The sequence below is a fragment of the Heliangelus exortis genome, chromosome 5, assembly GCF_036169615.1.
Source record: "Heliangelus exortis chromosome 5, bHelExo1.hap1, whole genome shotgun sequence".
In the NCBI taxonomy this organism is placed as follows: Eukaryota; Metazoa; Chordata; class Aves; order Apodiformes; family Trochilidae; genus Heliangelus; species Heliangelus exortis.
The window spans coordinates 9596356-9608876 of NC_092426.1; the positions used below are offsets into that span (position 1 = coordinate 9596356).

General features: G+C 40.4%; 1 protein-coding gene across 6 annotated transcripts in view; it reads right to left on the reverse strand.

The window, feature by feature from the left end:
* Positions 1-5495: 5495 nt before the first annotated feature.
* ASPG (asparaginase) overlaps positions 5496-12521 on the reverse strand; it is a 49667-nt gene continuing 42641 nt past the window's right edge. For 3 of the 6 annotated variants that reach the window (XM_071745442.1, XM_071745439.1, XM_071745436.1), the window contains 2 exons: positions 11669-11949; positions 10710-10809 (listed from right to left, as the gene is read on the reverse strand). In XM_071745442.1, the coding sequence (XP_071601543.1) occupies positions 11706-11949 (244 nt within the window). In that variant the 3' untranslated portion in view covers positions 10710-10809; positions 11669-11705. Of the gene's footprint in view, positions 5772-8262; positions 8691-10332; positions 10392-10709; positions 10810-11668; positions 11950-12521 lie in introns of those variants that run through there. The other 3 variants (XM_071745441.1, XM_071745437.1, XM_071745438.1) reach the window with 2 other exon arrangements.

Sequence of the window (12521 nt, forward strand, 5' to 3'; positions counted from 1 at the left end):
ATCATTATTATCCATCAATATCCCCACAGTCCTCAGGCAAGAGGTCCCAATACTTTCCTGCCAATACTTTATTCCACTGGTAATATCATGGAAAAGACTGTTCTTTGTACTATAACATGCTTTATCTGGCAGTTCTAAACTTCAAATAAAGCCAGCATGCAAACTAAGCCAGGATGTGGAGCTTACCATTTCTGGGCTTACCATTTTCACCCTCCTCACCATTCCCCTACTGAATTGCTACTCTTGCTCATTATTGATTATCAAAAATTAGGTTGGAAGTTTCTTAAGCAAAAAGTCTGACATGTGAAGTACCTATCATATTCTTGGGCCCGGTAAACAGAAAAAGCCCTGTGCAAGTGGATTTACTCCCACCCTGGGAAACCAGCATTCCAGATGTTCATAGCAAACACTGATGGGGCAACTATGTGTTTACTTTAGGTGGTTCATACTCATTTGCCAATTAGCAGCCCACTATGTGTCACATGTGAGCATAGTAATAGCTTGATAGCAGCTTGGTTTGCAGTAATAAACACCTTGAGAGATGGCCTAATGCTCCCTGATAAATAGGAAGCCTTTTGAGATTATTGCCTAAATAACATCAAGTGGTTTATACAGAAATTAGATGGAGTGGGTTGTTTTCCCAACCAAGAACTTTTAGAAAGATTGGGGGCTTGCCATTCAGTAGTTAAATAAATAAAAGATATGCAAGAAATTAAATTATGGATAGCATCTTCATGTGAATCTAAGAATTCACTTTTTATTGGAAAATGCCATAATTGTATGTACAATTTTTTGCTTAAATCTAACATTATCCACTGGCAGGAGAGGGGTTTGTATCTCATGAGCTCTAACTAAAAATACAGTTCATTGTCCCTGAGCACTGCAGAGGTTGCATGCCAGTTTAGTGTGTAATACCACTCTTCACCATTTTCATTGTTCTGAGCTACTACTTGTTTGTTCCAGGAGTTATCTGTGTAAATTACATTATACAAATTAATGTACTTCTTCTTTTGGGGAGAATTTTTCAGGTCAAGCTTTGTCTGTATACAGTAGCACAATAGATAGCAGTAACAGTATGAATCTTCTGTTTTCTACTTCAAATTTTCAATTGAATCATTAAACATGTCAGCTCTTTTAATAATGAGACTAGAATAAGGAGACCTCAGGGCTTTGCAAACTTGCAGGTTTGATCAGTGGGTGCAATCAGCAGTTGTCAAAAAAAAAAAAAAAAAAAGAGTGAAAACCAATCCTTGTGCAGCAGAGATGGTGTGTGATCTGACAGGAGATATGTCCTGGGAGATTCATCAGCCTCTGCAGCAAAAGCTCAATGTTAAGGAGTAGTTTCAATCCTACCAGTAGGAGCCCTAAAAACCATTTGGAAAAACATTTAGGCCAGGTTGGATGAGGCCTTGTGCAACCTGCTTTAGTGGGAGGTGTCCCTGCCCATACAGGGGGGTTGGATCTTGATGATATTCAAGGTCCATTCCATTCCATTCCATTGCATTCCATCCTTTTTTTTTTTTTTTAAGCGTAGTGCAGACTATGAGGGAGGTACTTGCACAGTTCTGGTGTTGCTTAAACTTTTCCATGACTTTCCACTGGAAGCTGAGGAGCTGCAGCAGTGCCATTGGAGATGCTTGTATGAGAAATGGAATCTAATGAGACCTGTTTTGCAATCAATTCTGGAGAAACAATCTCTGTCATATTTTTACCAACTTTCAGTAAAATGTGGTCTTGTGGTTACTTTTTTCATCTCCTCACAATCAATTCTCATTACTCCTCTTTTTTTGTGTTGTATTGTTTGTGATTTTTTTAAAATTTGAAATAAAAATGCAAATTAAGTAGCCAATTAATAGGATTTTGAATGCCTCAGTTCCCTGGTGCCTGACTCCACAGATTATGAGAGGAAGTGACCAGCTGCCTTTTATTCTCCCACTGGAAGCTGACACTTAAATCAGTAGCACTTTTCGAACATTTCAGTGAAAAAAATTTCATATTTAAGATCAGCAGCCGTGCATTAAATGCACTTTATTGATCTTGTAATTGATTGCAATGCTTAACCTTGCCTAACCATCAGAAACTTTGTACCAACTTTAACATTCTCCAACCAGCTGGCTTTTCAGGGTTAGCAGAATTTCATGTCCTGTCCCATAAAGCCATCAGAAAGGAAGTCATTACTAGTGATTTGACCATCTATTTCCTAAGATTTCCTAAGTATTTGCTGGTTTGGGCCATTGAAGATACTCCGAGTGTGACTTTGCACTGAAGTAGCACAGTAATTTTAAGCAATATCTCATTTCTAGTTTTATGTCCTTGAATGTAGAACTTTCCAAACAGCAGTGGTGAATGGTGACATAGTTGTAGGCAGAGAGCTTGGTCAAAGTGGTCCAATAAACTGAGTGACTTCACATCACACTCTGTCTGTCAGCAAAAATAACAGTCAGTCGTCTTTTCATGATGCTCTAGAGCTCTGTGGGATTCAGGAGAGATCTCTGCTGGATGTTTTGCCTCAAGGGTGCTAGGAATCATGTCACCCAAAACTGACCCTTTAGTGGGAATCAGAAATTCAAATGTGCCACAGAAAGGATCTGTGCAAAGGATTTTCTGCATTGAAATCCCACTTTTACTGGGGTATGGTCACAAAGACTTACAGCAAACATACCCAGGAAGGAAACCACACACCCTGAAAGATTCATGTGTAATTATTCATCACAGGTGTCACCATCAGAGACTCTCTCCAGTGCAGCATCTTCTTGCACATGACAGGATTAATTTACAATTCTCTGTTCTAATTATGATAACTCCTTATCTCTCAGCAAAAGATTGTCATTAAGGTTCATTTTCCTTATCCTGAAATTCTTTTCTTTGCTATAGCTGACGACTGCTACTGAATTGCCAGGATTGTCATTCCCCATCTATTCTGTATAATTAATCATTTAATGGTAAGTAATTGGAAATCAAGGTGTAGAAATTACCAGCTGACATAAACAAACACCAGTGTCATTCTCTTGCCCCTTTCTTTTAACCTTTCACTGCATGGATTCTCATCTAATTTCACTTGTAAGCTCTTAAACCAGGAGCTGTGACTGTTGAACACCAAGCACAGGAGCCTGGCAGAACCACACAGTGGCACTACAGAAGAAACACATTTATTGTTGACATAAACATGTAATTAATGGGGTTGATCTGGACCCAAAATGCTGCAGACACTACACAGCAGGCAGTTCTGGCCCAATAGCATCTCCCCTGGCCACCATTCTTCTGGTCCCATCACAAAGCTGAGAAGAGGTGAAGGAATACCATGGCTTGTGAGAGTGGCTATTTCTTGTTGGGTTATTTGTTACTGCTGCAAGACAGGGAACGATCTCTCAGCCTTTTCTTGTCTGGGTGCACAAGGTGCCACACATCAGGCCGCAGGAGCCTGGCAGCGCCTGTGCACGGAGGAGGCCGCCGAGCAAAGCTGCAGGATGTTGTTGCTTGGCACCTTCCCATGGATTTGGCTGACATCTCCCTCTGATGTGCAGGATCTTGGAGTGGGAGGGAGGTGCCGGTGTGGAGCTCAAAACGCCAGTGGGAGTGCGGAAGATAAGCACCAGCTGAGCGTGCCTGAACAGGAGAGCCCGGGCAGGGCTGGGTGAGGGGAAGGGGCACTGCCTCCTCCCTGCCAGCGGCGCCTGTGAGGAGTCGTGGTCCCCATCTGTCATCCCCCTCCTGCCGTGTCAGTGGCAATTCTGGTCAGAAGTAGGTAGATTTGGGCACCAAGGGCCTAATCCTTTGGCCGTAAGATTTGTATCAACTTCACCTTCCAAACAGTCAGGTTAAGTGGTGGTGCTTCGTGCAGTTCATGCTAGACATTTCGTTTTGTTGCTATCATTCAGGATACTTGTCTCAGCTACACCTCTGAGATGCAGGGTTCTGCTGCTTCCCATTCTCCCGATCACAGGTAAACAAATGTACGTCTAATGAAGTTTCTAAAGTAATTTTCAGGTAGACACTTTGCACAAATAATAAATCTGGTATTACCAGATTTTATTCTGACTCATGGACTATCTTAAGATGGCAACATTTGAGTCTCACAGATTAATTTGTTTGGTTCAGTAGAGTATTACGTTTATCTTATAAGCTTTCTATGTTAGTAACTTTCTATAAGAGCCACTAAAATGAAAGTGCAATCGAGAACCAAAGTATCATAAAATATTATTAAAGAATCAGGGAAAGACTAGTCTGACTAGTCTGGAAGATGATTATACTACTGATAGAGTCCACTTGGAAGAGAAACAAACATATCAGCAATGCTTGTGAGGACATATGCCGCGCACATTTGATCGGTTCTTTGTAATTTCTTGTTTTCACCCATCATACAATTACTTCAGGTTTATCTCAGTGATCTAACAAATTGTGATGCTGGAAACGAAAAGCATTTTATTTCTTCCGCTGCTGTGGTAGGTACTATGCAGGGATCAGCAGAGGTACTCAGAGAAAGGGTTTACACACCTGTGGTGGAATTTGATTGTGCTAAGGATCCGTTAACATTTTGTGTGCAAGTGGAACCAGGAACACTTTGTCTTCTATATATAGGGGATAAATTTCCCTTCTTGGTCATTTCACCACTTGAACCTGCCTTAAAAATGGAGGAATCTTCCAGCTAGGTCACAGTTTTTTGAAGGAACCTCAGCAGGTCACACCATTCAGAAGACCACAGATAAAGCAGCTCTTATTAGTGGAGTTTAATAGAGTTTTTAATCAGTTTAGTTCCAGGTAAGAGATTTTACTGTCTGTCAATGCTGGACACCAAAAGCCTTGTATAAGAAAACTGAGACTTGCTGCAGTAGAGCAATTCTAAGTTAGGATGTGCAGAACTGGAGTTATTTAGCAATTTAATAAGAATGAGCCAATATTGCTTGCTGAACAGCTGACTTAATTCAACAAGTTCTGATCAGACACAGCTAGTCAATCTGTCAGTGGGTTGGCCAGCCTTGACAGATGTTAACAGTTTACCGAGATGACATGCAATAAGAGAGCAAGGACATGCTGATTTTTTAAATATTTAAGAAAGCACTTCCATCACAAAAGTCATATATGAGAATCTCCAAACAGAAAGTTTCAGGCATCAGTAAAAAGAAAGTGGTTGCATTCAGGAAATGAAAGTTGTAACTCAAATCAGACAGGAACTTGGATGTCCTAGTTGCGCAAATCTCTGCTTTCTACAGTGAGTGTTAGGGAAGTGCTGACATAGGCCAAGTAGTCCCTATCCCTTGGCAATATTTGCTGGATCATTAGGAAAAAGAAACAAAGTAGAAGCTGGGTGTTGTCTTTCAAGTGAAGAAAGCTGTAGAATTGATGCAATGTTTGACTTTTACAGGAGGTATTCATAGCGTCCTCTCCTTGGAGAGGCAGCAGAGGTTCCAGCACCAGCACTGATTCCCAGAACATTCCTGTAATGTAAAAGACCCAACACTGGAAACATAGGCACCAGCTACAAGTGTATTGCTTATACCTTTCTGTTGTTCTATAATCCCTGCTGAAAATGTGTACAGCAGGATGCTCACAAATAAGCAGCAGCCCCCCTGACACTCTCACGTGGGTAGAACATCTCAAGAGCCTTTACATGTTCCCAGCAGGGCATTTCAGCTGTTGCTGCTTTTGTAGAACAGGAGAAGCTACAGCTCAAACACTTTACTTACTGGACTGAAGTTGGGAGAGAATGGGAGTCACTGCCATTTTCTTCCAGAAACTGAAATGTCATCTTATAGTCCAAAAAGCATTAAAACCTGATAATAAAAAAATACCACAAGCTTTACTGCACCCCAAAAATGCAAAACTAACTTTATCCAGCTTCTGCCATGCTATTCCAATGTGTGTTGGCTACCAAATATCAAGCACAGATCTGCAGATGATCCTCAGAGTATGTGCAAGAGCTAATGAACTGCAATTGGATAGATGGAGATGGGAAAGGGTACATGGATATCATGGGTGTCTGGAGTTAAACCTGGTACAGAAGTTATGAAATGGACCCGCAGCAAGCCCCGGCAATAGAATGAAAGTGTTTGCATTAATAATGGCCCTGTACAGCTGTTTAATCTGCAAACCTTTACCAAGCAGAAGATAGCTGGATGAAGAGTGTATTTGATCTTCACAGGGATGATCTGGAGTTCAAAGATTAGGATGTTTAAAAATTTTAAGCTGCCCCTGGAATGCCTACCATGCACTAATGAAAGACACTCAGCTGCTTACAGTAACTAAAACAAATAGGCAGAAACAAATAAGCAGAGTTTTCATTCCTTACTAATAACAAGATTTTGCTTTTGACCAGTAACAATGTCAAGCTTAAGGGTTACTACACACAAATGGATTCATCATGAGACTTAGAGTTATCACAGAGTATAATTATAATTATTAAACCCACTGCATAGAGCAAAGGGTGTAATAGACAAACAAGATAAACATAGGCTCTCAAAAGCATTGTTGAAATTGTCCCTTGACACCAAATCAGGAGCTGAAGTTTCTGGCCTTGACTGAGTGATTCTTGCCTCTTTTTAAAACAGCAGCACCCTACACACAATTTCTCCTCACGTGTGTAAATTGCTAAAATTTTGAATAAAATATTGAGAAATATAAAAGAGATCCTGTTCTCAGACAAATGTTAAATTTGCATTCATGTGTTTGCACATGAAATCATTGAAAGATTTTTTACATAATGGTGTATTTATAAGGTAAAAGTTGCAGGAACACTGTCTTATGCAAGATAACATATTAATAGGTTATATTTCTGTAAAGGCTTGTCAGAAAGAAGCTAATATTATTCTTACTGTAAACATGACCCAGGTCATTTCATTGTAGCTTTATGAGCTTCTAACTAAAAATCTTCCTGGATCACATTTCCTTTGTGTCTTTACCTGTCTCATATGCAGGAAGAAAATGGTTGTCATGTTTTCTTCCCTCTCTTCAATTTTACTGTTGAGACCTGTTATTCCAGTAATTCACACCAGAATATCATTCTTTGTTCTAAAGAAAAGAATTATGCTTTGTGCTTTAGATGGATATAGTATTTTAGAAATATAAGGGCATAGCTGTTTAGAAAATTTTCTGTAATTTTCCTTGTACAGCAATAAAGAATGGATGCTGCTATAGACAAGTTATTGCATCTGAGAATCATTAGAAAAAAAGGATTTCCTAGTTCAGTGCCATCTACTTTTATATTATTGACTAGGCAAGAGTTAAGACAACAGATCCAAATACCATAGGAAGCAGAGTCTCTGCATGGGTTTTCTCCAGATTGTAAAAATTTTCACATTACTTTGTCACATACATCACCTTAATGCATTTACATACAGGACACCAAAAAGGTGATTAATTTGATGCCTGGTTTTTTTGTTAGATTTCATTTACTTAATTCTGTATTAATTTTATTAAATATAAGCATGCTTTTTATTACAAATTATTTAATAATTTAACAGCATTGTTGTAATTTTTATGACTGCAATGAAGAGGTGCACTACTCTTCACATAAAATTTCAGGCATCTTAATGTTTTTGTTTTGTTTTTAACTGGAGCTTATACACCATCTCCTCAGACTATGTATCCCCTTATTTTAGGGGGATTTGATATGCAACATACTTTGGGAATCTCTGGATCCAAGCAGGCTCAGCAAATAGTCCATGCAGCTTTTCTTCATGATAACAGAATCTGTGGGAAGGTTGAAGAGTATAAAGAGGAAAAAGAAAAAACTATCTGCACTTCAAAGATTCCCTTCAGATGAAGCAGATAGAAAATCCACATAGATTATTGCAGAAGCTGTAGGTGAAATGAAAAGTTGCCGTCTCAATATATGCATTTGCCTGAAGTATTCTCTATGTTTACATATTCCAGAGCAGCTGTAAAGATATATATTGCTTCTCTTCAGTCTGAAAGTGTTGGGACTTTAAACTTGGTGTCTTTTAAGACTGAGATCACATTACAGTCCAAAGAATTATGTGTCCAGCATGTAGCAATCTTGATTATATTCCGGTCAGGATGTGGGAAAGATGCTATTAGAAACAAAACAATCAATTCACTTAGACAGTGCCACAAACATGCTTTCTGGCATCTGCCTCCTACTCATTTTAAGTGAGGTTTTATAGTGACACATTGGTGAAGATTAGTACACAACTGCAGGCAGATGCCCATGACTGATTCAATTGTTTGCACTGACACTCACAATTGCTGTAATTGCAACTGAAGTGATACAAGCCATTGCAAAAAACAGACAAAGTGAAACCAACATTGTTCCTCAGAGATTTTATTAGCTGAAACCCAGAAATGCACAGTCCACTGTTTCTTCTTGGTATGAATTCACCACAGCATTTCCGTTTGCTATGACTACAATACTGTCCTCATTAATTTAATGTAAGATTCAAATGACCTCTTTAAAAACAGAACTTGTAAAGGCAATACATTCATTGCAGTCTCATTTGTTCATAAGACATTCTTTTCCAAAAAAGTGATTAGAAGATAAAGCAGCAAATAATTTTTAGAAAATCATTAAGAACTTTATGTGATCCCAAGTGAAGACCATGTCTAACCTTTATCTTTTCTGTATGCTCCAAGAGCAGCTACAATTGTTCCTTTCCTTTTTTCCTCCCATAACTGCTTCACACCATTAATGTTCGAAGCTGGTATTTCTGAAGAGGAGTGACCATCTTCTACAGCCTCTAAAGAAAGAGAATATGGATGTTTAGATCTTGGCAGAATCTGAAACCTTCCTGAGATTACCTTGTAGCCTGCCAAGCAAGTTCTCATGTGGTACTGAAGACTTCCTTAAGTCTGCCTACACTACTAGTGGCTCAGTCCAAAGGAATTAAGAAACAATCCATGTAGGAGTTGAGGATTTAATGCATTATCTCCCCACTTACGAAGGAGAAGTTAGTTTTGGAGACATATTTCACTGAAAATGGAAATCCCTTTACAACATAACCCATATCCAGAAGGTATTTTTAGCATCCTCATCCTGGACACTGGAAAACCTCTATTTAGATGCTCAACACTGTAATTATACCCAACCATCTAGATCAGGTGAAAACAAAGAAAAACCCCCAAAAAAAGGAAAGCAAAAAAACCCCCAATTCTGTGCTATGTTCATTTAGACCAATACATAGTGATAAAAAATGCTATTAATTCCAGTTGCAGTTCCCCACCTACATACACATAATTTGCTCACAGTGGTCAAATGGGACACACAAGTGGCAAGGCAGCCATGGATACAGCAAAACCTTTAACTAAATTTTGTGTTAATTTTATTAAATAAAGGAGATCCATCTCCTCCCGATATTTAATATTGGTACTAGACTTGCCAATACATTGGAGAAGAGATATCTAAATCAACGTATTGCATCAGGAAGGAGTTCTGAGAAATGAAAGTGTCCAAAATGTTTCCAGTTACAGCACAGCACGAAAGTCAAACACCCAGACAAATTTCCTACAGAAAGATTTGTCAGATCTGCTGCTTTGAACATGAGGCTCACACTCACCAGGCCACCAGGGAAACACCCTTTGTACCTTAGCAGCATGGAAGAGATCCAGGCTGGGAGTCCTTTTCAGGGACCACCAAGCAGCTACACTGAAGGTCTGAGTTAGAGAGGGGCCATGGCACTGTCCTGTCCCATGCCTGGAGGGGCAGCAAACCCTCAGCAGTGCTCTGCTCTTCTGCATCCTCTGCACTGTACAACTGACTCCTGTCCAGTAGGAAGGAGTCTGTCCCCTGTTTGCTGTGGTGGTTGAGGATGTTACACGAGAGGATGGGCTGGTGTAAGGTGCTCCATTAAAAGGCAGAGGGAGAACAGTAGGTGGGAGAACAGAGGAAGGGCAGTAGGTGCCACGGCAGCACCTTCTGAGCAGGATCTGACCTTGACTGCAGCTTTGCTGGAGCAGGAGGCTCCTGGGCTGTGTAACATCAGGCCTGGAAAAGTGCCTGATAAAGAGTCTTTTCCTCTCTAAAGCAGGCAAGACAGAGGAGCAATTTATCACAAGGGGCCAACAGAACAAGACATAACTGCCCTCAGTGGTTTTGTTTCCATAGTGTTTAGATTCCCAGCCAGGTTCAGAACCACACTGTGGGATGGACCATACAAAGGCATTTTCAGGCTCAGGCACAGAGAGGGATGAGGAGAAGCCCCACTCTACTAAGAAGGACTGAAGTACTGAAGTATTATACTGAGTTGTATCAGAAACTAAGGCAGGGGCAGCAGCTGAACCCAGATGCCCCTAGCTAGGCCTTAACTACAAAATCCTCCCTTCATACGTGTGTATGCTGATGTGTACATTTCAGAAACCCAGCACATAAAAATGAGATCTTACCTTTTTTATTGCTTTTGCCTAAAGAATTCAAGAACCTCTTTATGCCCCGTAGCCTCTGCCTGTAAGTAGAGAGATGAATAAATCCTGCCATCCTGTGCACCAGGATGTGCAAATACTTGTGGGAAGTAAGAATATGTTACCACAAAATAATTAAAATCCAATTTAAATTTTAATTCCTCTGACATAGATGAGAAAATTCTGGCTCCAACAATTTATTACTTCGGAACAGCCCCAGCCTCGAGTTTGCAACAAACTGTAATATGGTTTACAGTCCCCAAAGTAGCATTTATGTTTTCCAAACTAATCTTGTGTGACAGTGTGTGTTACTGCTCACACAGCTAGCACACCACATGGAGTACAGCCATATGCACACTTACTACTTGTATGGGATTCCTGCCATCATAACCAGTTTGCTCCAGGTCTGCACCAGCTAGGTACCAGGCATACAGCCCATCCACATCACCTTTAGCTGTAAGGCTGGAAAAAGAATAATTAATATTGGTTTCAGTCCATTTCAGTGTGCTCCTGGGTCCTGCCAATTAGCTCAGTATGCCAGCATTCCACCAGAACAGGCTCAACATGGCTGCCTGGGTAGAGAGGTAAGTAAAGGAGCACTATTACAACAGCTTTGAATAGCTGAGCAAGCAACACAGCTTGATGAATCAGTTCCTTCAATTAATAGGGCAGTGCCATAAGTACTTACAACAGGCTAGTTTCACATAGTGGGTGTGACTATGACCAAAGGGGAAAAAAAAGTCATGCAGTTTCATATTTCACAACACAATATTTATCTCATGAAATGAGTTGGGGGGAGGGCAATGGCTAAATCAAGATGCAGCTCAGTAAGTAGGAGCACAAGCAGGTGTGCTAGCAATTGGCATGCCTTATTTAACACCACTAAGAAACCCCCTTCACAAGTTTGCATAACTGTGTTTGCTAGCAGAATTTATGACAGCATATTTATACAATATCATTTGGACAGTAAGACAGCTATATTTTTGAGTTTTAATATCCTTTGTAAGATTTAAATGGCTAGCTAGGAAAAAAAAAAAAAAGAAAATCTTTTAAAAGATGACCTCTATCTGCCAGGTGTAAGAAGAAACTGAAAGGATCAAAATTAATCATATACAAACAAGTGAGTTAAAGTTTTCAGAGGAATGTACACCAGATTGTTTCTTCACACATCTGCTGGTAGTCTCATCTGCATTACTTAAGGTTCATTTTTAACTTCTGTTTTGGTAAAAGAGGGGCTAACAGTCTGTACACGTGCAACAGTGTCACCTTCTGTACCAAGCCTGTAGATGGGCTGAGCTGAGAGCAAGGCTGAGAAGATTACCTTTGGTTTTGTCAAGGTATCAGCATCTGTCAAGGCTTCAGACCTGAGCTTGCTGTGTGCTTGCAGATTGTTTCAGCAGAACCACACGGATAATCATCAAGTGAGGCTGAATCTCATTAAGGGAGGGGGAACCCTCCTCAAACTTATTAAGTTGAGAGTTTGCTGCCTTAAACAGTGCTTGGTGTGGGTGAACAGCAAGCTGCTGGCTGCAGGGATGGAGGATTGTGATGGGCTCCTGGGTATGACACCCAAGCCAGGCAGATTTGGTGGAGTCGAGAGGGCTGGAAGATGCAAGGGGCAGAGAGACAGGTAAGCTGATGGAAGAAACCCTGAACACAAGGCTGCAACATATAGCTCTCTGCTAGGCTGAAATAACTTCTATTGTTGATTAAATCTCATTAAGTACCTGAAAAAATAGTTTCAGGAGTGGAAGCTTCTAATTTCTGCAGTCTGAGGAGAGAGTCAGAGAAGATTTTGCTTGCAGCAGCCCCAGAGGTCAGAAAGGAAAAGCAAATGGTCTTTGTGTGTATTCCTACATGCAACCCTGCTAGCCCTGAGGCAGGGCAGAAGACCTGCAGCTGGGGCCTTTGGGGCACAGGGAAGTAGGAGTGGGTTGCTATGACGTTTAAAAGTGCTTCTATCTGATAGCGTGAAGTAAAGGATCAATAAATCATGAATGAAACTACCATCATAAAAAAGGCCCCTCAGAAGCAATAAGAACACACAGGAAGGCAAAGGAGACCAACAGGAAGCTCAGTGGGAAGTCTTTAAGAAAACTGCAAGAAAAAGAAGCAATAAAGAAATGTGTAAGCTTCAGTAAAACAAAAGAAATTGTTTACCAGCCACTTCTGGA